This window comes from Cyrtonyx montezumae, unplaced genomic scaffold (assembly GCF_038088225.1).
Source record: "Cyrtonyx montezumae isolate F1298 unplaced genomic scaffold, pur_monq_1.0 scaffold_17, whole genome shotgun sequence".
In the NCBI taxonomy this organism is placed as follows: domain Eukaryota; kingdom Metazoa; phylum Chordata; class Aves; order Galliformes; family Odontophoridae; genus Cyrtonyx; species Cyrtonyx montezumae.
The window spans coordinates 9,325,439-9,352,445 of NW_027071903.1; the positions used below are offsets into that span (position 1 = coordinate 9,325,439).

The window sequence follows — 27,007 nt, forward strand, 5'->3', positions numbered from 1 at the left end:
ATATTTTTACAGCAACTCAGCAGCCATTGCCTAGTTTCTATTTGTGGCAGTTTCACCTGTCTTCTCCCAAAAGTAAAAGTTTGATCTTTCTGCCTAAGTAACAAACCTGAGGGAAAATACTGTGCTATTCTTGTGGCAAACTGATTATGTACACAGCAATTGCAAAGAAAGTCTTCAGAGATGCCATGCTTGGTGTGAGAAGTCAGAAAATTGCTGGTCTTTTCTGGTAAAAACAGACCATAAATGATCTTCAGAATAAACCCTTCAGGAAGAGGTCAGCCTCACTAACTGCCTACGTTTTTCATCACTATGTACAACTAAAAACTTGTAAGAACAAAGCAAGGTATAGTCTGCTTTGAGGCATTTCAGGAACCTAAGCACTAACACACAGTATCTGAGAAAGATACAACACTTGACATTATATAAGGGATAGAAATTACTGAAGATACCAAGTTCTTCTCCAATGGTCTCACATCCATCTTCAAATGTGGTAGTTGTTGTTTCATACAACCTTACGTGAGCTTGACAGACATACTCTGAAATCTCTTCAGTCTGTTAGCAGCAGCCACCACATAAAAATGTTTCTGTGAACAAAACAGAACAGTTCAAGTATGAGTGTAATTGAGGTAAAGGACTTTCTCTGGCCAACACAGACTATCTTTCAGCAAAATACAATCCATTCACCTAAAAGTCCTCATGGACACTTAAGTAGAACATGAGTCCACAACATGTCCTTGCCATAAAGGTAGCTAATGTAGCTAACTGACATCCCTCCTTCACAGAAATGCCAAATAAAGACAAGAAAAGCTGGAGCAAAGGCTGGTAAGCTTTCAGTCCTTGTCTTTGCACCATAGGAAACGTTAACTATGGACACAGCATGGTTACCTATGTAACAGGCACTAGCTGCAGCAGTTTTGACCTTGGTATACAAGTCTCAGTGCAAAGCAAAAAAAATTATCTGCCACTAGTTGAATTCCTGAAGGATGATACTGGAATCCTGCCTGAAGGAGGTAGTGCAATGCTTTGTACTGAGAAACCACTGATTACTGCAGAACAGAAAGCTAGTACTGGGAACTGCACTAGCAGTGCAGTTACAGTGTTATGTCTCAGATGTTGTGTTTTTTAAAACACAAATACAGAAGAGTGAAACAGCTCAAGTCAAAGAGTCAAGAAGGTATAAGATTCACCTCCTTGATAAGGAACTAAAATTCTCCACTGACAGGACAGGAGATGGAGCCGAGTTTTCTTTACATATCCTCCATTGCTAATTTGTAAAAGATGACTATGCTCACCCTACAGGATCAATTATTTACAAACCAATAGGTAGATATTCCAGTAATAATTCTGATCTATCACTACTTCACCCACAATTTGCTTCCAAAAAATCATGAGCTTACCGCAAAAGTCCTGAGGAGCTGAGTAAGATAAATAGCATTTAAACTGAACTTGAAAATAAAAGAACTGTAAAACTTTAAATACCAAAGTGCAGAACTCTTAAACTGCATTTACAAAAACTAAGTAAAAATGAGCCAATGTTCAAAAAAGCAGGCCATGCCTGTGTTGAACTGATTTTGCCTCTAGAGGTAGATTTTCCAGGCTAATTACCTTCCATTTTCTCTGAGCTATGTAACTTCGCAGCAACAACTGGGACTTCAGGCGAAGCTTGAATTTCTTGGCTTTGGCAGGCAGATTGTTTAACCACTCATGCTTCAGACACTGCGTTGCACTCATTCGGCAGCTGCAGGAAAAAGAAAAAAATGTACCATGTAGGCACAGCCATTTTGGTACCATGTTGGCACACAATTTATTTTTGCCTCTTGCCATTTTCTCTGAACCTCAGGCTCTTTAATCTACAGATTAAATAAAGGTTTGACTTAAGTAAACCAATGCAAGTGAGTGGAAAGGCTTCTTGAGATGCTATTTATGCCAGTACATGGAGTCCTAACAACATCCTGCACTCTCCAGTGTAGGCAGTTAGTGGAGTGAAAAGCTGCTGAAGGTGTCTGCAGAGGGTTGCTTGTCCTGTGCTAAAATACTCTATTTCTCCTTTATCTGGATTTTGTTTTGAAGCTGTACAGGTTCATTGGTTTATGTAAAGTTTAGCTGTCCCGAGAGTGCAAGCTTATTCTGTGCCTCATATTTAAAAAGCACAAATGTCTATTCATTCTATACTTAGATCAAGCTAAGCATATGTTATACTCTGACATTCAACAATGGCCCTAGATGTGAAAACAAACCCAAGAGCTTTGAGAAACAGAAAAATCTTGTGAGGTAGGTAGGGAGACAAGACTGAAGAAAAAAAGTTTAATTTGCAAAAGCAAGCCCTATGACTCATGGCTCAAAATGTAATTAGTACTATAACTGATTTATCTGATTCAGGTAATGATCTGGAAGATGTTAAATATTCCAAGCACTCCTTGAAATTCCCCTTGAACACACAAACTGCCTTACTGTGTGCATCATTCCAGTTTTGATTAGTTTTGTCTCACCACTCAGCAAGAGAAGATTTTCTACCCACTTACCCAACCCCACAACCATTTTCTGACATCAGAATCAATCTCATTCTTTTGTCATTTCATATATACAATCACTTTTTTTTTCTTGATCCCAAAATGGGAAGCCACATGCAGAGTTAAGCCGTAAATGCTTCTTAATATCTACCAAATGAATGTAGACCACTTTAAAAGAAAACTATGCACATTTTCATAGCTGCAGCTTCTATTTATCCTCTGTAGCATTCAAGAAACTTTTTTCCCCACAATTTATGACAGGGCTCAGAAGAATTCAAAGTAACAAAAGAAAAAGCTTTTACACAGAGAAGGAAGATTAAAGACAGATTTCTACACAGCAAATCCTTCCAGATTTCCTCTCTTCTGCCTCTGAGGAACTGTCCAGTAAGTACAGAAACAGCAAAAGAAAATGTCACTTAAGTTCTCATTGTTGACTGTAATTCAAACAGTGAGCTAGAAGAAAATAAATGTTATTAAGTGCTACTGTACTCAAGATCAGAGAAGGAGGTACCTTTTCTCTTTCACAAGTAGTCTGGAAATAAAATCTTTTGCTTCCTCTGATAGCTGTTCAAAAGCTTCTGCATCAAAATCCCAGTTGCAATTGACTACATAATTCATCGTCTCCGCATCAGTTTCTCCCAGGAATGGGGACAGACCACTAAGCCTTAAAAAAAAGAGTGAAGTGGGAGATAAGTAGTTATATGCAAGATTAATTTCTTCTCTCCTGAATCATCTTCTTTATAGTTTTGGATAATTTTTCAAGTGGAAGGGTTCTCAGTCATGGAGGTCCTACTTCTCAGTCCCTGCCAAGAACTGTATTGTCAATGTTACTGCCTAGCAGCTCAGTCAGAGAGCACCATTAATGAATTCATTTTCTTAGAGGTCCAGCAGGAATCTCAGTACATATTTCAGTGCTTTCCCAACTAGGGAAGCTAGGAGGGCTCAAGAGCTATCCTAAACCAAAGCCTATAACCAAGTTTGGCTTGAATTAAACTGGCTTTTGAACCATAGCATATTGTTTTCAATTAGTCTGTAGGCTTAGATTTATTGTTTCAATAATTCATTATTTCATTCAGTTACTTTTTGGCCAACAAGTTTAACCGTTTATTCCATTCACAAAAAGCATCTGTGAAAAATTCCAAGACAGATTCGGATCATCAGAGCCTCCCACAGCCATCCTGCCACTGTTAAGTTTTACTCCAATCTGACACAACCTGTGGCCAAGCACTTATCATTAATTCCTCTGGGCAGATGCAGACTAAGTCCAAGCTAATAAAACTATCAGACTGCAAATTTGAAAATTAAACTACATCTTCAAGAATGCAATTAAAATGGAAATTCTGACAAGCTCTTGGCCACATTTCTGAGAAATCACATTATGATCCACTTTAACTCACTAAATAAGGTGGGGTTGAAGAGAAGAACATTTACATATTTATCAGAGGAGCTATTTGCTGTTCAGAGATTTAACACCAACACTGAGGTACCTTTACATTAAAGGTCTGCAGCTCTGAGTTTTTTTATTTGTTATTAACGGCATGAAATAGGAGGAGTCCCGTTCTGATGGGCTCAGCACCTGCCACGCTCCTGTTCCAGAGACCATCTTCCACTGATCTGTTCTCATAGAGGCTTTGGTGCCATTGCCACAACCTCTCATAGGCTTACTTACAGCATGTATGTGATGACACCTACACTCCACATGTCTGTTGGGTAAGAGACAAAGTCATAGTTCACCACTTCAGGTGCCAAGAACTCTGGAGTTCCAAAATTAACCTTCAGTTTTTCTCGAGGTTTGTACCTTTAACAGAAAGAGACAGATTTCAATGCTGAGAGTAGGCTGGGGAAACAAACACCTCATCCTCCAAAAAAGGAGCAAGCATAGCAGTCACCAAGACAACCAGGACAGCATTAAGGTCCTTCTTCAGACCTTGAGGATTAGTAAGCGAATTCTTTGACTACAGGTATAAGACCATCAGTTATGCACTTGTCAGAGTAAAACCAGAAAAAAAGACCAAGGGCAATAAAACTTGCAGAGACCTCTGTCACAGTATTTGAGAAAGTATGCTCTCTGCCAAGTTCTACCTTTCCAGCACATGTCTTCTGACATAAAACAAACCAACATGTTTCCATTAAAACAGGTTTGAAGAGCATTTGCTTAGCACGATATGCTCAGTTACATCTTAGGTTAAAGGTCTGTATAGCTGATATGAGCAAAACACAACTGCAAAGGTGGGGCTCTGAAGAAGATTGTTTGGGCTTGGCAACATGTAAAACAGATGCATATAGAGAGAACAGTATTCTGTTTTATTGCTTAAAAATAAAGGGTATGGATGTTGAACCAGTAAGAAGTTTCACTGATGCCAACAGGAGTTACATCTAAGAACACAGAAAACAATTTAAGCATTGCTTTTACATCTCAGTTTCTTAGATCTTGTTTTAAATTCTGCTTTAATAAAAAATTACACCTTTAACCTCCATTTCATAAATAAACGAGCCTCAGTGAATCCATCTGTTTTTAGAAAATACTTCTGGTGTCTATCCAGGAACTCTTCTCTATTAGAATTTGATACATACGGACGTGTTGGCACATATATACCAGGTCCTGGCTTAACAAGATCCTCAAAGCATTTAGAAAAGAAATAAAGAAATGTTTTTATAGTTATACCAACAGGAGTCAATTCTTGCCATTCTAGAGGAACTGACTCACGTTTCCACAGCTTTCCTCTAACAAATAACAAACTCAAGCAAGCAAAATAAAAGAATGGTGAAAAGCCTCTATTTCTCTGAGGGCTTAATGTTTCATGTGGGAAATCCTTCATGGAGTCCCTAGAGTAAAAGCTTTAGAAGGGGAATCATTCTGAGACAATTAGAACAGCAGTATATCTTTATTCAACAGAAACTCTACTTGAAAAAGTAATTAAATAATTAATGCACAGAGGAGATTAATGCCTGCAGCAGCGTAATATTTAGCTCATTCACATATCAGACTCACCTTGGAGTCACTAAACGTGTAAAAATGTAATAAGAACTACCAAGTGCATAATTAAGTGGGATTTTTTAACATAAATTCATAATTGAACACTTACCTCCTTGCTAATCCAAAGTCAATAATTTTAATCTGGTTCCCTGTGCGATTTACACATAATATGTTTTCAGGCTACAAAAAGATGAGAATATTTTAAGTTAAATTTATGACTGAAAAATAAATTCAGCAAGAATAAGAAAAATATCTCAGATGTTGCAGTCATAACTTTTAGGATGATTCTCTTTCTTCTATTCCTCTTCAGAGAAATAAGGATTGGACTGGGATATGAGTTAATGAAAGGTTTGGTTTTGGACCTCCTGTAAGAAAGTTTAACTTCCATTCCAGTACAACATTATTCCCATACTGAATATACACAGATTTTGAAATGGAAAGCACCCCCTTCATGTACAACAGAGTCAGTCTCATGGCTACAGTTTACCCCCTGAATTTATAAAAGTAGCTTCATAAAAGTCACAAGAAACATATCAAAATTACCCTCTATTTTGTTCCTGAAGACAAAAGTTTTCTTTGTTTTCTTTTTGCTATTCTCCATTTGTTTGTTTATCCCCCCCCCCCCAATGTGACTGTTTTTCAAAGAACAAAGTGAGTTTTCAAACTTAGAACTGCAGAGCTGCCTATAGGCCAACCAGGTCTATAATATCATTTGAGTAAGACACGGTATAAACAAGAAAAATACCACCTGTTTTCAACCAAATCAGTTAAAGTATTGTGCAGTTCAGATCCAAGCAGTAAAAAGTACAAACAAAGGAAGAAGACTGAAAATATGTTTGGATACAGTTATAAGTGGATGAGGAGTGAAGACTGGAAGCATTTCTAAGCATTTCTGTCCAAAGATGTGTGGGAGTTGGTTTTGTTTGTTTGCTTTTAAAGAACAGAAGGTCATCATTTAATTTCACACAATGAAAAGTTTCTGACTTAACAGCAAAAACAAACAAACAAACAAAAAAGCACAGACACTTGTTATTTCATGATTGTATACAAGCTACTAAATAGACACTGAAAAATCTGGAATTTCATTCTCCATGGCTATTGAATTAAGGAAGTCTATTTCCTTATGAAATTAAGTGAATGAAATAAGAAATAATTGTGATTACAGACTGTAGTGGTCCAAACAACATCACTAATGGACATCACTGACCTTCAGATCCAAATGGAGAATATAATGCTGGTGCAAGTAATGGACTCCTTCACAGATTTGTCTGGTAAATAAGATTGCATCCAACTCTGTTAGATTGTAGTTTTCATCTGTGATCCGGTCAAATAATTCACCACCATCCAGACTACAATTTTAATATAGAGAAGTATTAAAAACACTAAAGTTCCTCATTAACTAAATCTATTTCCAAGTTGGAATCTTAGTTTCTAATTTAGCACAGGTCCTAACAACACAACTAGTATAAATCACATCTGCAGACTAAATGATTTTAAGAAATCTATTTTTGAGTGTGAAATTAAGTATCATTCTAGAGTTCTTCCCACACTGGAAGACTTATTGCTAACATCTGGAAGGGAATAGCAGAGGAGAATCAAAACCTAAATACAAAGCCATGCAATCTGGAGACAAAATGAGGACCAGGAAAACGGGTAGAATGTAACAAAGTACCCATTATCATCTTCCTATTAGCTCAAGGAAACTAACTTTTCAACCTATACAACTTCTAAAACTGAAAGCCATTATTACCTCAGCTGACAACTGAAACTGATTCCACAAAAAAAAAAATTACATCAGGAACACGAATCTGACAAGGTTCTGCAGGGTAAAAATCACAATTATTTAAATAAAAGATTTGAATATAGACTATTTTAAATGTCTCATTTGTTTTTCCTATTTCGTGTACTTTTTTCTTCCACATCATCAATACATTTTGTAATGGAAACTCAGTTTCAAAAAAAATCAACAAGGTTACTTTAAGTAACCTCCCTGTCATCATTTCCATATTCTGTATTCTCACATTTACTTTTTATCTCAGGTTTTACTTACCCCACAAACACCTGTATGTAATTTGGTAGCTAGAGACAATGTTGGGGCTTCCGAGTTGCATTCAAATGAAAAATGAACCAAATTTCTGTTCATTAATTGTCTTGTAATTAGTTTCATACACTTGAAGATAACTACATTCCTTAGCAACTGTTTAAACTACAATCTTGCTGATGTATGTTTAATGCAAAGAAATTGTTTTTAAAACGTGCATTTTCCACTCTCATAGGCTGGAAAGCCACTCAAGTCTTTTTCAGAGTTATTGTTCTCCATTTCTTTTGGTGATCAATGCAAACCCCAAAATCCACCAGTTCCTGAAATCATTTAAACTTACTATTCCATGATCAAAGTTACATTATTTTTTGCTTCAAAGGCATCATAAAGCTGGATCAAATTCACATGATTTAATTGGTTCATGATGTTAATTTCATTTTTTACTTCTTCCTGAAAAAAATAAGAAGTTAACAAAAAAATGAGCAAATATGCTCCTTAAATTTCATATATTTGATTACAATAATCTTAAACCCTATAGCAGCTATACCACAAGTCTCATTTGAACAAATGGCTTAATTACAAGCACAGGAAATGACCGAAAGTCATATGAAGCCCAAGCTACTACTACTAAAACACTATTTAAAATTTTCATATTTGGTACTATGCAAGGAGAATTTCATAGAGTGGTTCAGTGAAGCAGCATTAAAATAAATGCAATACACATGGTTTACAGCATGCGTTCATTTAGGTTCACAGAAACATAATTACCTTTTCTTTTGCTCCTTTGACTTTTATGATTTTGGCTGCCAAATTGAGACCAGTTGATACTTCCGTGCATTTATGAACCTGCCCAAAGCGCCCCCTGTTGATACCAAACAAAAGCTGGGAAAACAGCACAGCTCACTGCAGAACTTCTTCAAACTATTCTTATCACTGATTAAAAATAGCCCAGTACAAAGTGAACAGAATCAGGTGGCCAGCAGCATCAATCTCCTCTTTCTCACAGCTTATGAAGGATTAGTTTTATCTTTCCAGCCAGTTGTTCAACGCTTACAATAAAATATTATGCCCTCCATATTACTACATTTCACCGTGGTACGATGACCCGATGATATTCTTTTTCAGTTCTGTAACTGTACCCACTTGCTGTCCTTCAGTGATGTGTTAGTGGGCACATTAACAAGGATATTTCTGTCTTGATCTCATAACTTTTAAAATGACTAACATCAGTAACTGTACCCACTCCACAAACCACATTTCTTGCATGCTGTAAATTCTCCCCCACGTCACGTAGATACATTAATGCCCCTTGGGATGATTTCTAAACATCATCTTCTCTGCGACTGCATCCTCAGGCCTATACTTAAGCCATATTCAATACTTGGATATGAATAAACTTCTTGTTAGACAAGTAAATATACAAGAACACAAAGACTGAAGCAGCTGTACAGTTACCATGAGTTATTATTAAATGCAAGGTTTACATAATTATAATTTTTACCCTTAGTTTTCTTTAACATGAAGTTCTGAATGGAATAAAGATTTTGGAGTCTGACCCCTAATGGGCTTTGTTGACTTCATAATGCTCTGAATCTGGTTGGAGATTATAGGTTTTTCCTCAAGACTCCAGCTGTAGCCAAGATTATTACAACAAATGCAAACAACACCCAAGAGCACAGTCAGGAGTCTGAAAATGGATCTGAGGCAGAAGCCAGTAATCTAAGGGACTTAGATGTGCCTCACAGACAGGCACATAAAAGGGCAACTATGGTAGCCCAAGAAGTCTGGAGGATGAAGAGAGATGAACAATCTGACACGCTATCTGCGTTCTCTCTCCTTGCTTCACTACTGTAGGCCAAATTTACTCTTTTCTTGCTCTGGTCTCAGTTCCAACCAATTTCTACAAAGCTTAAAGGGCTAAGAATGGTATAGAAAGTGACACCAAAAAAGAAAGGAAAGTATTCATAAGACACACAAAAAATAGATACATTATATGCATTTGAATCCCCTTTTGCTCCACACAGCTGGAATCCATCACTCCCTGTGCTGCTGCGTTCTGGTCCTATTAAGCAACTGTTCTGGCTGCAGTGGGTTTGCACATGCCTCACCCATAATGCATCTTGGAGCTATCTGAAGAAGACCACTGGTTCCCAAGCTAACTCAGTTTCTCCACAATTAACTACCACCTGCCTTACAGCAAGAGGGGGCAGAGAGACTTACCCTCCAAGGACTTCATGGCGACACACCGAGTAGCACGTTGTCACCTCTGTTAGCTTGACACTCACTATGCGATGTTCAAAAGGAGCTGGGGGAGAAGGGCTGTCATCTAAAGCAGAGAAAATCTGGTCATTGAGACATTTCTCCCTAGTTCACCTCCCTCACACCAACATTCCTAGTCCACAGGGCACACAAGTCACTTCATTTTATTTGCTCAGTATAATGAAAAGTCTCGACTGCCTTTAATTTTCCTGGTACCCACCTTCTACTGGAATTCAGATAAACACTGAGCTATCTACAAACATTAAGCATGCAATTCTTTTACTATTTTTTGAAAACATTCAAAATCTCTCTGCTGCTTCAAATACAGACCATTAGCAGTCTTCTAGAGATGATGGATAAAGGCCCGGAACTGAGGATAGAACCCCATCTCCTAGCCTTCAAGCCTGTCTTTTTAACACAGCAATGTTGAGAGAGTCCAGGAAGGTTAACATTTGATCTTATGTATTAACAAAAGAGCTTACTCAAGAAAAATATCTGTAAGTTTTTTAAAAAATTATACTATATCTTCTTTTCATTTTGTTAAGCTAACTGGGAAAAGCAGCATGAATACACAACAGTGACAATATCTGCATAGATAATGGTAGAATGAGAAAGTTTCTACTAGCAACACCTTGTTTTACCAGCAGCATCCTAGTAAAGGCTGTAAACATTTAAGCAATTAAGTTCAATAGTTTCTGGGAGCTAAATCATTTAACTATTATATCTTAATGTCTAAGCTCTTCTAGGGTAAAGCTTCTGCCACCCACGTAAGGTGTTGCTCATTCAAAGTAATTTTACAGTTAAACCCCAGAGATCTTGGGGTGCAATTTAACATGTATGCAATTAATTTTCCTACCACCAGTGCTGAGAGCACCAGATCCACATCAGGACACATGTGTATATGTACTTTCAGGGACTAACTAATCTGCTGCTTGAAACAACAGAAGTGTTCAAACGCTATAATTGACAGAAGATCTATGGCCAATAGCACAACGATCAAGCAAGACACTCCTCATGCAATATTCTACTGTCCTCTTCAGTCCATAGTTGCAGAAGCATACCTAGTTTACTTACTCCACCTGAAAGAATAAATGCTGTATCTGAAGGAATGGATTCTGTCAATATTACTTCAGTGGAAATATATATTCCACTTTATTTTATTTGAAAGGAGATTTTTACGCCAAAAGTAACTTTTAGAAGGAAAGGTACTATTAAAATAAATAGTACTAATGTTAATCCTCTTGCATTTGATTGTCAGACATCTGCAGCGTTTAGGTACAAGTGGTGTAGCATGCACTAGTCCAGCTACTAGTTTATATACAATACACACGAGCAGCACAAACTCTGTAAATTTCCAAAATTAAGTACAAGCAGCTTACCAATGATCACCTCATCCTGTGTTGAAAGCTCTTTGCAAGCTTCCAATGACTTAGCGTTCTCTGTTGCTGTTCCTGCACACTGACCCACATCACTTCCCACTGAACAGGGGGGCTCAGACTCCCTCCTCTCAGAGTTGGTAACTGCCAAGCAATCTTCTACTTTTACCAGTCCTTGATGGATTTTGACTTGTATTCCCAGATCTTTCTTAGGCTCCATTGCAGTGGTACTCTGTGAAACAACAGGCTTGCATTTTGATTCTGACTTGTCTTCAGTCTTTTTACTTAGTTTGGGCTTGTTCAATAATGGCTGTTGCTTCCCTGGTTTTGGTGCAAGTTCATTTTGCTTCTTGTTCCCTTTCACTTCTTGATTTGGTTCAGTGCTGATGTTCTTAGGAGCCTGTTCAAATTTGGCTTTACCAGGCAGCTGTTTATATCCTTCCACTTCCAATGGTACAGAGGACAGGGATTCTGCTTTGGGATTTTCATGTCTGTAATCATTTGAGTTTCCATCTTTGGTCTTCTCACTCTTTTCTTTCAATTCAGTCACACGAACATTGATGGCTATCCTGCAGAGCAAGCAGTTGACATTTCACATAGATATCTAGACTTTCTGTCACAACTTCGTATGGAAAGAAAACTTAGAAACTGCTTAAAATTTCTTTCTTAAGATTAGAAATCTTAAGATTTCTATAGTATTAAGAAATTTAATTATATCAATCACCTTATGAAATACAGCACTAGGGGAAAGCACTGAAAAACATGCAGCTACTTTTTCTCCACCCCTGTCTGCCTCAGCTGAGCGGAACATGTCTCACAAATTCTGAAGTACTAAACCCGCCATCTGAAAAGCTCATCCAACTTTTTGCAACTATTTCAGTTGGTCTAGTAAGATATCATTCCTCTTGGTAGGAGGTGATAGAGATTATCTTCACCAATTAAAGGCTGAGTATCCAAACATCCAACTGCTCATTCAGCACTACAAATCTCAGTGTTTGGATCCATCCCAGCCCTCTCCAGCAGGCCGTCTTGCACACTCAAACATGTTTGTGTCTTACAGGACAGCATTCCTTCCTCAGCTTTCTGTTAAAAACGTTAACTTTCATAACTCTCTCACCACATTAATGTTATTCTCCTTGGCATTCCAGCTACCAGAAAACTTGAAATATTTTCCTCATTTCCCAGAATTTAATGCCTCTTTCAGAGAAGCTAATTTATTATGAAATATACAGAGGAAACTGTTCCCACTTTTGCATAACAGAAGGCTGAAGTTCCTCAGTTTTAGCACCTTTCACAGTTGCTGCTTTGTGCTGTGGATTTAAACTGCACTAGGAGTAAGCTATTCAGAGCACTGAACACTGCTCTGAGCAAACACTTCCACTGCTATCTAGACAAGCCTGAACTCAAGAGGACTCTCGGGCATGTCTCCAAACAGGAGAACACAATGTTCTTTTGACACTTCTGAACAGGCTGACAGACTTCACTGAAAGTAACATGCATTTTAAAGTTGCATTTACTACATTCATGACTTAACACACAAGCATAATAGGGACCTTGTTTAGGAGCGTTGTCTCTCTCCAGGATTTTCTCTAGGCTCTGCCTTCTGGTTTTCTGTTGGTACCCAACTCTCTACACCAAACTCTTTGGTACCCACATACTCCCTCTGTCCAAACCATTCAGCTGCTCCAAAAGCTGCTCTCTGTGTGCAAATTCACTCCTGCCATATCACGTTTAACCAGCACCAAACCATGGGGACAACAGCAACTGTACACAAGCTTCTTCACAGACACCTGAGCCAGCCTCAAGATGGGAGCCTTCAAGGCAGCACGGTCCCAGCTCCACTTAGTGAAGCCTCATGAGCCAGAGGCAAAACACAGGAAGGCCACCTGTTTCTTCGTGCTATTACAGCAACAGATTTGGAGATATCAGTGTCTATGAGCTGTACACAATTTGCTCCTGAGCGCTGGAGAAGAGGCCACAAAGGTGGAAACTTCAAATTAAAATACACACACAGAAGCAGTTGTCACATTATTCTCTGGGCTTCAGACATTAATTTGTCTTAGGGGTACTCCAAAAGTAACGCCTCCCATTTTATTATGTTGGTGTATGATGCCAGATGTATACTTATGCACATGTGAATGTGTATACCATTCATACCTACACATATGTATTTGCCAGCCCCAAGCGGGAAGGCACAACACTTTGTCACTGAATTGGCATCCATTGAGATTTGGTTGGTAGGGTTTGGTGCATTCAGTTTTTAATGGAATGAAAATCCAATTGTGAATAAATAATTCAAAAAGAAAAGGATTGTAAAAGACACATTACAAAATTCTTATCTGAAAATGAGACTATTAGAATTTAAAAAATGAATAATCTACTCATACCTTTAGGTGACCAAGGCATGAAAAAAAGCTTTAAAAACCACTGCGACAGAAGCAACAGTAGGGCAGAGTCACACTCCTCATATCTATGGCAGCTCAACACATCAAATCTCCCATATATCAAGCTCTCTAACTTATTGGCTTCAGAAAAACATTACAAGACGTTCTTGTTACTTTGAGGGTTTTTTTTGCCTTAACCACTTATAAGGTCCCACTGCACTTTTCCCAGCATAACCATTTTTCCCCTGGATCATGCTTAAGCAGGAGCTGACTCCTTTAGTAATCTGTTTTGTTTTCTCTTTTTTTTTTTTTCCTTTTAACACATGAAGTGTTTTCAGATCATACAGAAAACTACCAGCAAAACTATTACCTGGTCTGTGTCACTTCACACTCTGTGTCAGATATAGCCTGGGATGTGGAGGGCAAGGCTTCCTGCGATGCCATACTCTGTGATGGAGGTTTGTTTTCATTCTCTTTGCGTTTCTGATGAAAAAGCTGCTTGTGGCCCTCATCTAAGTGTGGAGCTCTGTCCATACTGTGTGCTTTAACAGGAAGATCTTGGTTGCCTATGTGATCTTGATTTATGAAGGGAAGACCATTGCGTTGATTCAAAGCCTTGGCACCAACATCTTTCTGCTGCTGACAGCTCCATGCTTTTTCTGTACCTTCTGCTTTTTGCTGTGCTGTCCTCTCTTTGGTCTGGGATCTGGAGTCAGCTTTGTGGGCAACAGCACTTGAAATGTTCACCTTCTTGCATCCTCCACTGTTTTCATCCAACTTTTTCACACTTTTAATACCTGAATAAAGCACACCATTAATAAGCTATCCGTAGCAGAAGTGATAGCAAAAAAGAGGGAGTAAGGTAACACATCCGTTGAAAATAACCTAAGCAATTACCTACTTCTGAATAAAGTAGCCACTGAAAGCCACTAAAAATCTTGTCCAGGCTTCAGTTGGTCATTTTTAATGTTCATGGTTTAATCAAAGGCTTACCTGCACTCCACAAAAGGGAAAGGATCTCCAGCACTCTCAGGACAATTATTGTGCATATTAATAAGAGGAATTCCTCGTTTCTTTCAGTGTTCAGTATGCAGAGGCTACTAAGATTAGTTCACAAACTTGTGTAGCTTTCAACTCATAACTGCGATCAACTGTGTGCTTGATTTTTGTCACTTCCTAAATGAAACTAAAAAGGGACTATCCAAAATTTAAAGGATTCACTGACATCTTTTGAAAGCATTAGGCCTGTTCAACCCACGTTCACGTGACTTCCACCCCACAAGTATTAATAATGGATGCAATACGGCAATGTCCAGACAGCTACGTTCTAAAGAGGAATCTAGCACTGATGTGGCAATGAAACTTGTTTATCACAAAGTGTATTTCCAATGTCAATATGCCCCCATTCCAAAGGGGGAGGAAAGTGCTTGATCAGCTCTAAGGCAAAAATTTAGGGGTTATGTGTTAGCAAAATGCTACAGCAATATCACCTATCTCCAAACCAGTACTGCTCTCTTAATTCAGATCACTGTAATACCAGAACAAGGAAACGGTGTAGCCAAAGATACTGCTTTTAATTTCATGAGCTTCAAGGTTTCTTGGGGGTTGATTTGGGAAACAGATGTTATTACAAAGAAGGGGAGAATATCCATATTTTCTCAATAATTCATTCATAATAATTTCTCTGTAAATTCAGTTTCTAGTTGGTCCGCAGTACATTCTAGAGTCAGAGACTGTAGCATGCCCAGAGTGGTACATACCTTCAGAAGGCTTCCTGCTTTCTGTTTGTGTTCCTCTGTTACTGAGTACATGCTTCGGTTTTGCACCACTCTCTTCAGCCTTATCTTTGGCCTAAAAAAATGACAAAAAACATAACAGTTACACCAAGGGGTGTTTATTTCTCACTGAGTTTCTCCTTGTATGTTGAGACCCTGTAAAATGGGTATCAACACCTCTGAACTTCTGAATTTGTAGTTACTTGTGCTTTTCTTTTCCACTTTTTTGATCTCTCCCTGCTTTCACAAAAAGGTATACTTTTAAAACAAGAAGGCACAGAATAATACATTATGTCTCTATTTTCCAAAATGCTATTTGTAAGACATTTTGCCTCAAGTCATTCTTACTTGTATTGATTAAATGCCATATGAAACCATGCCATATGACCATGCCATATGAAACAAGAAATATTAGAAGATAAAGTTATTCTGTATTTCTGACACTTGTTGACCTATGGCTGAAAGATAAAAAATGTTGTTGTAGGTGCAATAATATATTTGTCTCAAGGCATCTAGAGATTCATGATTTGAGCAACAATAAAGGTTATACAAAGAGCCCTCAGTTTTACTACAACTCTCATACACATACATAACATTATTCTATGCTATCTTTGGTATAGTCAAAACCAGACACTCTTTATTTTAAGCATATTTCACCCTCTAATTAACATAACAGCAAGAAAGGTTACTTTGTAACAGGATCACTGTAACATTTCACAAAGCAACACATTTGTTGTAAAATATAACATTTTATTAAATTATTAAATTATTTTATTAAATAATATTTAGCATAAAGCATTATAAAAAAATAGGAAAAGGTATAATATCTTGGATGGCCTATTAAAAATTGAGTGACAAGCAGCCTGCATAGTCTATTAAAAAACAAGTGATAAGCAGCCTCTTATCCTCATTTATATAAGCAAATAAGGAATGTCTCAAATTTTTCTGCAGATAACCAATTAGAAGTCCACTGCAAATCATCCTCTTTATTTGTGAGTAAAAGAAGTTACTGCGTTTTTCATGCCCAACCTTACAAATTCCACTAGAGAGCACCTCCCTCTACCTTTTCTCCCCCCACCACAAAAAAAGACCAAAAAAGTAAAATGTTATTACCATTCTTATCATAGCTCTAAGCAAACCTGCAACAATGACCAGGGAGAACATTATTCTTGCAAAATCCTATGGGCAAAGAAAGCCCTGGATAAGAAACGGTTCAAATTTTATTTAACAAAACAACAAGCAAAACAAATGAGCAAAAAAGAGGCTTGGATCCTACAAAGCTCTGTTCATAGCCGTTCATTAATTTGACTCCAACTCTGAACACTTCTTCCATAACCATTCCTATGGCATCCTGGGAATGCTGTCATACCATCAGCAAACAGCTTCACCCAAAAATGAAAACATGACCTCCCCACTCCCATCCCCATTCTTAGCAACCTTGTGCAAAGCCAACTGTGATAAGCAGCGTGCTGTTACAAAACAGCAAAGGTTGGAAAATAGCAACAAGCAAGCATCAAATTCTTTGTGTGCACCCCCAGTGTGACTGTGAATTTTTTTGGATGTATTACAGAACAGGCTGAAAAAACTGGACCAAAGTTAGCGCAGGGCTCACCACAAGCTAATGCATTTTAAAATTCACCCACGCTTTCCTCCACATTACTCCAGCTAGGTCACACACACATACTACCTCTCTAATTTAAAACCTGTTCAAATATCACACTACTCAGCAGCCTGTGATCAAAGAACAGACACATCTTAAGGTCTTATAACTAATCTTATACTCCAATTTCAAAAATTTCCCAGTAACAAGAAAGAACAACTATGGTACTTCAGAAAAGTGGAGTTAGCTCTGTAAAAGTGTACTTGCCCAATACATATAGAGGTCTTCACCCAAGGCACTAGCTAAAGCTTGGGACAGAGACCTCCTTGTGACTCCACTTCATCAGGTCATTTCACCTCTCATTTGAGTCCTTGCCCATATATCTTGAATGAATGTGTGACCCCAGACTTCCTTTTTCACTAACATTGATGAGGCAGTACCCAGTAGCTAACAATAAAACCTGACTGTGTGCTACAAGTCCATGGGAAACTTTCCTCCAGCACTGCTCTAATCACAGTTATCTATATCCTTCCTTACTGTTCACTTAGAAACTGACAATTTGGAAATGAAATCTTTATATTCATCTTCTCCTGGCCACTAAGATATTGTGCACTGTCAGTTTAGTTCAACAAGTAAACCCCAACAAGGATGGTGCCTGGCTCTAGGCCTTACACAGGGATGGAAATTGCACATGGAAAACCTCAAGCACTAATTGATTTGAGGAGTGAACAACATCAAAACAGTTCACGAAGTCATGTTTCAATTAAAGACAACTTAAATATCTGAAAACATATAAAGCTGCTCAGTCATATAAACAAAAGTCAGCATAAATTGTTGTTAACTTTTGTTGTGTTTGGAATTCACCATCAATCGAGAAAATAGAAGCAGCTTCCTTCAGTAGCTACTTCCCAGTACATTACTCCTACCTTTCACTGGAACCCCAGTTCTGTGACCAAATGTGAATGACACTGCTGATCTCCAAGCAGCGGCAGAAGCTGAATCTTTGACAGAAGCAGTCTGCTCCCCATACCCGTTACAGGATTTCCTGACACACTTTGGGGACTTCAGACATTTTATGGCATATTTTAAGACTAGGTCTCTGCCACAGAATGCTTATAATTCAGAGGTCATGTCAGTAATGTGCAATAGCAATTCTTAAGGAAAAGATGAATTATAAATGTTATGCAGGAAAATCATCAGGAGAGACCTGCTACTTCACAAAGAACATCAACAGTAGTAGAAGAAAACCAACCTCAACAAGGCTTTCCAGTAGACCCTCCTTCTTCCAGGGCACAGTGCCTTTGATAATAAAATCCACTACTTTAGAATGTTTTAATACTTCTCCCACTAATGTAATCACTTTATCCATTGTATCAATCCTTCCCTCTATCTCTGCCAGTCTCTCCTTGTGCTTCAAGGCATCTAGCTGGACAATTTTCATAAATTTCAACACTTCTGAGCATATGCTCTGCATATCGGTCTGGTGAGGTCTGTCCAATAGCTTCAGGCCTTTTTCCATTTCATCTGTCTCATCGAGAGCTTCTCTGGATACTGTTAGCTTGTTAATGCCCTTTTCTATATTCTCAATACCTTTAACTTGCTGCAGTTTGCTCACCAGGTCTTCTTGTAAGTGTAACAGTTTGTCCATCTTCTCATTCAATAGATTCAGTTTTTTATCCAATATACTTAAATTATTCACTTTTATAGGCTGTAACTTGGTTAAGGCATTTCCCTCTGCCATGTCCAAGCTACCCGCAGACATTCTGTCCAGACAGCAGAATGTCAGATAGATTAGGCTGGCTTTTCATTAATCATAAACTAGAAAATGAAGGTAGGAAAGTTAATCTTCTTTAGCTATGCCTACACCAGACAATCTTACTTACTGAAGTTGCTAGAGCGTATCATTAAATAGCTACTGCATAAATGATTTATTTCTGTGTTATCTATTTCTTACTGCATGCTCTCAATGATGGAGGCAATTTGGCACCAGAATATATTTTCTTGGGTCTCCTTGACGTCACAAGACCATTTAAAATTCTTTCTCAAGTGGCTGTTGATAGGCAAGGATCTTAACAATTGCCAGTGCCTAAGCAGACCTCTGTACAGAAAAGCAGTTTCGTGACCAGCTTTAGTTCTGTGATATAGAAAAGAACTTACTGGAGCATTTTTCCTCACAAAATACAACAAATAAGAAGTAAATCTGGTGGCACTGTGCTAAGGTTTGGAAGAGTTCAGCTTTCCAGGACAGACATAGGACACTCAACATAGACACAAGCTGTGCTTGTTAGGTTGGCCGGCACTTGAATTTAAAAATAGAGTACAATGACAAGGATCTGAAATACGTATCTAGCACCACCACGTCTTTGTCAACTGAAGCTTCTAAAATTATATCTTTCTCCCAGGCTGTGAAAGCAAACCAAGCACAAAATCTTCATGAGGACACAGAGCAAGTCCAACTGTTAGCAACAGAATTACTAAATTATGTATTTCATGGATTTATTACTGACTTCCTTTCACTTCTGAATAACGTTAGCATGTCTACAACATTCACTAGAGGACAGAAAAGTAGTCATTTCATACTTACACAATCCCCACATTTTTGAGTGCTTTGTAATACAGAGCACCTCTTTGTCTCCAATCCCTTTCATTTTTCATAATGAGCATATTGGAAGAAATCGTAAAGTGAAATTGTTGTATGAGATGAAACACTATAAAAATCAAAATCCCTCCTCCACACACTAGGAAGTCAGTAGTGACAATATTAAAACTACCCTTTCATGGAAGTATTTAGTCGTTGTCATTTCTGTAAGAGAATTTTCCTTGCTAGCGTTCTCTGAGGTACATACCGAGAAGACACAGCCAAAGCTGACTCCTACTCGGATGCAGCTGTTCAACATACAGGTACATAGCAGGATTTAAGTAGTGCTGCATAAGCACCTGTGAAATTACAGGTGGGATGGTGGACAAAGAGAAAGGAAACATCAATTGGTCAATAATGAGAAATATAAAATATCAGTCAAAGTGATTTACCTTCCTCCTTCCCACTCCCAACTTTTTAATAGCTGTTAAACATACAAAAAAAGCTGTCCTAAATGGATCTGATTGTGTTGCCTTAGGGCTGATAACATGCTTAAATACAGGCAACAATCTTTCACTTCTTTTGCTTTGAATAACAACAGAAGGTATTTTTTATTCAGAACATTTAGTGCTCAATGTTTGCAACTCACTTGGGCAGCTCAACACATTGTTCCACTGACAGACTCAAGTCTTTTAATGCTAAAACTCACACACTGTAGATGACGGAGTAACCATCCTTATACCACACACACACAAAAAAGTGTCTTTACTGTAAGAAATGTACGAGCCTATTAAACTCACCCTTACTTCATAAGAATCTATTGCATAGAATGGCATTTTGTACTCAGACACTGCTACAGAAGTTGTTTCACGTCCAATACCTTCCAAACTACATCTGAAGAAGGCAGAATGTTCTATGAGTGATTACGAACAGCAGTTAATGCAGGACCACTGTGCATCGTAGAGTTCTGCTCAGTCACCCCACATTGTCATTGGCTAAGCAAACTGGTGAGCCACATCACAGTCTGAATGTAAACTCAGAATAAAGCTTCTTAGATTTTTTTATCCCTTTATTAGGAAAGCAAACAAATGAACAAAAAATGAACACTCATAGGAGTTTGCAGGCAGCTACCTTCATTCTATCAACAGTTGAACTGAAATGAACTTCTGGGATCCCTTTAAAATACCTTAGGATAACTTTAAAATATCTCCAGGCTATGAAATATTTCAGGAGTGCATGAAAAAAAGGAACAGAAATTTTGGAAAACCAGAACTGTGAGTGACCTTCAACCCGTGATGCCAAACAATCTTCTATTCTCAGGAGGGAAATGAGAGTTTATTCCACTTTGGCTTCAGTCCCACACACACTCCCAGTTGTGAAAGACTGATGTCAGGAACAAGAGAAACAGTTGCATTCAACACAAAGAATGGTTTAAGAATCTAGGATGCGGCACTTCAGCTATGAACCCTCACTGCTAGCTCTGACACAAAGGAATGAAAAAAACAGTAGCAATAGCAACAAAGAAGAAGTGAAGGGGAAAAAAAACAACCAAAGAGCATGTGCTACAGTGATACCAGAGGCTTATATCCCAAACTAGAAATGTCACAGAGGTTAAAACCAGCTGCTCAAACAGATCATCTCATTAGATTATTGCATTGCTTCCAGTAACGTAGTATAACTGGAGATGACTAAAAATATGGAGGTAAATGTAAAAAAAAAAAAAGTAAAATGCCTAAACAAAGCCAAAGCTTTATAGAAACAGTGGGGACATGAGAAGTTTGTGAAGGTTGCCATTCAGAGTTCTAAGAAGACAAAGAACCAGAAGTGGTAAACACTAAGACCCCACAAAAGAAGCAAAAAACAGCAGACAAGTTCAAAATTTGGCTACAGCTACTGAATATTGCTAAGGCAAAAAATATTCATAAATATCCTTTACATATTCAGCAGCCAGCAGGCAATTTTTTCAAGTTATGCTGAAAAACTACTTAACACATAATCTAGTTGCAGCTTAGTTGCTCCTTAACACACACTTAATTCTCTCCTGAGCAAATGGAGAGGTAGCTAAACTTTAAGGTACATACACTTCTGCAAAATCAAGCTCTGCATCAGTGAGTAACTGCTCACAAACAGCAAATTTGCTAGACACAGGTAAAACAATCAATCACATCCAAAGAGCAATGGTTCAGTTAGATACCAGTTCTCATGACAAATAACAAGTACTGAAACAGGCTTCAACTTCTTATAGAGGAATAACTTCCAAGGTCAAAATATGCCATACAGCTTGGATAAGCCTGTCCAGTGAAATAGTTGGGTTTCCTGCTGCTATCAGACAGAAGATCTCCATCTGCCATGTTTGGTGACGTACTAAGAACCAGACCACACCTGCTTTAAAAGGCCAAGAACCTGACATTTAATGTATTATTCATGTCAGCTGTTGGTTGCACAGTACACCACCTGCACAGTACAAGTGTCTATAAAGCACTACCAGTCCCCCCAAGTGACCCTAGCATGACGCATTTAAATACTGCCTAGTGGGCAAAAGTTCAACTTTACTATAGTATCCCCCTCAACTAAATATTAACATTCATCATATAAACCTTTTCCCTTTTTATGTTTATGCTTAGTGACAGAAAACTGTTAACATAGTGTCATAGTGCTCATAGGCAGTAGCACAGCGAAGGACACATTAATGAACTTGAGATCACATCTTAATGCACCTCTGTCAAGCAGCTGACAGCAGATAAAATTATGACATTTAATTTACATCAAAGTAACAAGATTTCTAGATAACAGTGTTTATCTCTCGCCCACACAGCTTAACAAGACCCCTCCAGGTTACTTTCCTCTCAGGAGGCCAAGAGAGCACCTGTTGCCTGCTCACATTTATTCAACTGACCCTGAGTCATGACCTCTTACCATCAAGTCTGTTGCCCACAGAAACTGCATTAAGAATCTGTCTCACTGCTTTTAACTTTCATTCTTTTGTTTCTTAACCGAACAGCTACTAAAAGATTTTACCAGCCTGGACCAGAAGACTGCCACTGGTAAAGTTTCCCATCCCTCCACATCCTCCAGCAAAGAGTTATCCGGAAAACAGAATAGAGAAGTCCTGCCGCTGGTTCTGCTTTCTCTGTATTCAGTGATTTTATATCAAATGCTGTCAGTTCCCAGTAAAGCCTGCTGATTCAGACCATCTGCTATTAAACTGTCTCGCCTCTCATTTGCAAGATGCTTTCTCATCTACTGCTAGGAACTCAACAGAGAACCTTAAGGCGTCTTTTAGATGACCAGAAGCTGTTGTGTCTGCAGCAGTTTGTCCAGGTGCAATTTAAAGTCAGAAGTGATTCACTGCAACACATAAGAGTAAGGCTTGGTTGTGCAGTAAGGCCAATTGGAACAAAAAGAGTAAAAGGAAATCCTTGCCACTGAAGTGATGAGATGAGGCCCCTCTCAGATCTGTTGCACAAGAGTTATTTTTAGACAGTCAGCTTTTCAGAGGAAGACCATGCATAATCCAGAATTTGCTCCAAAGCTCAGTAAAAACAGCAGAAACATTCTTTGCTGACTTGGAATATCATTGGCTTCCAGTCAGACCTCTCGAAGTCTCTGCTTTACCAGCAGCATGCTTTTGTTAGAGAAAATGGAAATCACCAAATGGCACTGTTTTATCTTCTCTTCCTATTTTGGAAAATTTCTTTTTAGATTCAAGTTTGAAAGATTATGAGAAGAATGCACGCTACTGCACTGTGAATTTGTGCTCATGAGCAGCCACACCAGAGCCAACTCCATCCCATTCCCATCCAACAGTTGCCACTGTAATACAGCAAGCATCAGGTACTGCACTCAGCATTCCTTACTCTTGTGATTTAACTCAGTAGATGGCTCAGCAACACACAATTGTTCGCTCATTCCCATCCTTTCCTTTTTCCAGAATAAAAATAATTTAAAAAGAAAAAAGAACTCACAAGTTGAAATAAAAATATTTACTAAGATATAGAAAAGGATAATAATTATGACTACACATACAAATGTGCCCATGTGCATATGTGTATATATAACAAGTGATGCTCACCACCCTCCAAACGATTCCCAGGTCCCCAGCAGACAAAGAGTGTGATGAACTTCCACTTCCTTCAAAACTCCTTTCACATGATACCATATGGTACAGAATCTCCCTATGGCTGGTTTAAGTAAGTTTTCCTAATTCTGTTCCCTCCCAACTCTTTGGGCTCTTTCCTGAGAATGGCCTTGGCTCTGTACCACACTGCTGAGCAGCCACTATACACATCACTGTGTTATCAACACTGTTTTCCTCCCAGAACCAAACCATAGCATCATATCAGACACTCTGAAAACAACTCCATCCTAGGTGAAACTAAGACACTTACTAATAATGTTTTTTGTTATTTTTTGTGTGCTGTTTTTGGTGAAAACCTAAACCAGAAACTAAGCAGAGGAATTTACTCATTTATTAAAACATAAGAGCACTTCTTGACACTGCCATTCTCCAGTAATAACCAGAATACCACGTTAAGGCAATTTAAGATAAATAGTCACCTCTCCTATAACAAAGTCTGTTATGTGCTATATTCACCTTCTGATTCAGACCTCTCTGACATTTCAGTTTGACGTCATTCAAACACAGGAATAACTTCATCAGTTCAGGCTTAGCCTCAAGACAAGCTGCACTTCAAAAAAGGATTCATAGTAAGGGAAACTCGAGCACAAAAGCTGGTGGTTCTGCCAACTCTTCCCAGTGAATCAAATACCCACAATTAAGCCACTCATGTTCCTTTAGGTATATATGTCTAGCTAAAAATATATATACACACACACACAGAATGCTGCACCCATGTCAGCCGTGAAAGATCTTCAGAAGGCAACTTTGTCTTCAAACATTTTAGAACACACTTTTCACCATCCGTCCTAACAAAATGTTTGATTCATTTCAGAAACCAAACCGTTCGTCTTACTGCTTAAGCATAAACTACAGGAAACACCTCTAGTGTACACCTGAGCAACAACAAGCAAACTGTAAACACAATTCTATCACTGCTTTCAGAGTTAGCTAGCATTACAAATCCCTCCATAGCACCAGGGCCAGCTGAGGCAGCCATTCCAGTGCAAGCGGGCAGATCATCAAGTACTAAGACAGAAAGAGACTACAGCCAACAAACAAGCAAACGGGTTCCATGTTGCAACTAGTAAGATTAAAGGAATACACACATTCATCAGCCCCTTCTGGAACAGATTCAGACACAACTTACAAGTTGCTGCTCTACACAGGAGAAGTGAGCTCTCACTATGCTTAATAGAAAGTTTCTGGATTAAAGCAGTTCTTATCAATTTTAGTAGAAGCTGCACGCATGGCCCAAGACACTATTTGATCTTATGTGGTTCCCTGCTGGTCCTATTCTTCAAAAGCATCTTCCCTTTCATACCGTTTCATAAAAGTGAATGACCAGCTTTGTGAACAACAAAGAATAATTTTCCAAGCGATAATCAAATGAGTTTGGTATGATGGTCTGAGATGATAATCCAATGCAAGACAACCAGAATTGAGTTACTTCTGATTCTTAGCTCATTGAGGACAAGGAAAACCAATTATAAAAATCAAACTAAATCTAAGACAGTTTCTACCTTCGGATCTTCAATGTTTTCAGAAAGTACCATTATCACCAGTTCTAAAAAGAAACTGAATCATTGAATACGAAAGAGTTACTCAGTCACCCAACAGATGAATTACAGAGAAATTAGATATTCCGAAATTCAGCACAGCCTTCATGTTACCGAGAAATGCTAATCCTGGGCTTCAGAGAGCTAAGCCACAGAACAACATGCAAACAGACAACTGCAGTATTGACCACTTCTTTCCCTGACACATAACAAGTCAAATAAATAAAAAAAATAAACTGGATAATTTGTTTTGATGCTTCTAAAGCCAATTTAGTATATTCAAGTAAATAGACCGTTTTTTCCTGTTCTACTGCAATAGACAATAAATCAGTAACCCCTTACATACAATGTATGATAGCCTTTGGAGCTACCCTATTTGCTTATGTAATAAATTCAAACAATATGAGAAGAATCATATTGTAGTGTCAACCATATTAGATGCACTATATAACATATTAAAAGAATGGAACAAAATTGTATCTGTTGAAATTAAAAGAAAATCTGTCAATTTCTCCAACTGTACCAGAACTTAGTTCAGCTAATCTGTTGTTCCGTTATGGAATGAAGATGATTACAAATACAACCTCTTTATTAAAGTCCATTAGAGCTATTATAAATAAGACACATGAGGCAAACCTTTCTTCAAAATTTTGAAAGAATAACCTCTTCAAAAAACAAACAAAACCAACGATCTGATACAATGCTTGTTCTGCATGAGAATATACCTTCTTAAAAAACATTAACTGAATATCGTTTTCACAGAATCACATGGCATTCTTCTTAAGTTCACTTAAGTTCACTTTTCTGCTTCTGTCTAGATGGTAAAAGGCTCCAAAATTTTAAGTAGAAAAACACGCAAATGGAAGGAAACAAGCAGTGTTTTCCCCAGACTCCCTGCACCAATAGCAACCAAAACCTAACGCTACAGATAGCATTCAACACTGCTATTTGATGGATAGCTTCAAATTGCAGAAAAGTAGACTATTATTCTCTGTTCCACCCATGAAGTCCTTATATCTGTCTCTTTTTGCAGCGTTAGTAGACTGTCAGTAAGTGGTATTTTTTTGGAGACAGACTCACTTCATTTCCTCAGACCTTTGGCACAGTAGTTCTGATATCAAAACTTTTATAACCTACCACAGAAGACACATTTGAGGTGTCAAGCACACAGCACTCCAGTCGAGTGCACTGCTTTTACCACAGGTTAAATGGCTGATGCAGAATTTGGGTCATGAAACTACCCTGTGTAAGCCTGCCCAACAGATCCATTGTCTTAAAATTCTCAGACACACGATTACTAAAGCAAAAAGTCGTAACAACTGACCTCCATATGATCTGAACATCAATTTGACATCCTACACTATGAACACATCATTTGGATTAAATGATCAAATGTGTCAAGGTTCTCACAGAAATGTATTTCTTTACAAAGGCAAAGCCTGCACTACTCATTTGAGAAGCACCTCCCTGACATCGGCAGATGCTTTGCAAGCAAGAACACTGTACAAAGTGGCTAAGAACATCTAACACACAACAACATTTTAGAAAAGGCACAGTAGCCAATGCTATCAAATCTGGTCAATTTTTACTTTCTAAAAAGGATTACAACAAAATACTTACTGTAAACCTCTTGATGTAATCAGAAACACAAAATCCTCCCATGCTTAAACGAAGGGATCTGTGCAAAGAAGTTTCTTGATATAAAGTTCCCATTTTATTTTTAATTTTTTGATTGTATGGTGGTCAACACAGGTAGCCTAAAGCCTTCTAGGCTTGAATAAAGCTGTACAGCCTGTGGATCTTGCTAGAATACTGCTTCTGTGATATACTA

The 27,007-nt window shown here is 38.1% G+C and overlaps 1 protein-coding gene across 2 annotated transcripts; it reads right to left on the reverse strand.

Moving 5' to 3' along the window:
- Positions 1 to 355: 355 nt before the first annotated feature.
- On the reverse strand, positions 356 to 26,892 carry MYLK3 (myosin light chain kinase 3). Of its 2 annotated transcripts, none has more exons than XM_065733207.1 (13): positions 26,797 to 26,892; positions 15,308 to 15,398; positions 13,918 to 14,344; positions 11,167 to 11,732; positions 9,749 to 9,854; positions 8,297 to 8,390; positions 7,869 to 7,978; positions 6,695 to 6,836; positions 5,597 to 5,667; positions 4,180 to 4,308; positions 3,022 to 3,174; positions 1,606 to 1,738; positions 356 to 584 (listed from the first exon to the last, which is right to left on the reverse strand). In XM_065733207.1, exons 1-13 carry the CDS (start codon positions 26,887 to 26,889, stop codon positions 513 to 515), a joined length of 2,187 nt encoding a protein of 728 aa, XP_065589279.1. In that variant the 5' UTR covers positions 26,890 to 26,892; the 3' UTR covers positions 356 to 512. The 2 variants fall into 2 exon arrangements, with proteins under 2 accessions (XP_065589279.1, XP_065589278.1); XM_065733206.1 differs by lacking the exon at positions 26,797 to 26,892 and adding an exon at positions 18,175 to 18,787.
- Positions 26,893 to 27,007: the final 115 nt, after the last annotated feature.

What these genes read in the sequence shown, in the direction of transcription:
- MYLK3 (XM_065733206.1), bottom strand. Translation starts at nt 18,684, where the DNA reads ATGTCTGCGGGTAGCTTGGACATGGCAGAGGGAAATGCCTTAACCAAG. An exon ending in TACTGGAAAGCCTTGTTGAG is followed by an intron (nt 15,399 to 18,174) that starts GTTGGTTTTCTT and finishes TCATTTTTTTAG; the next exon opens with GCCAAAGATAAGGCTGAAGA. An exon ending in AAGCAGGAAGCCTTCTGAAG is followed by an intron (nt 14,345 to 15,307) that starts GTATGTACCACT and finishes TGCTTTATTCAG; the next exon opens with GTATTAAAAGTGTGAAAAAG.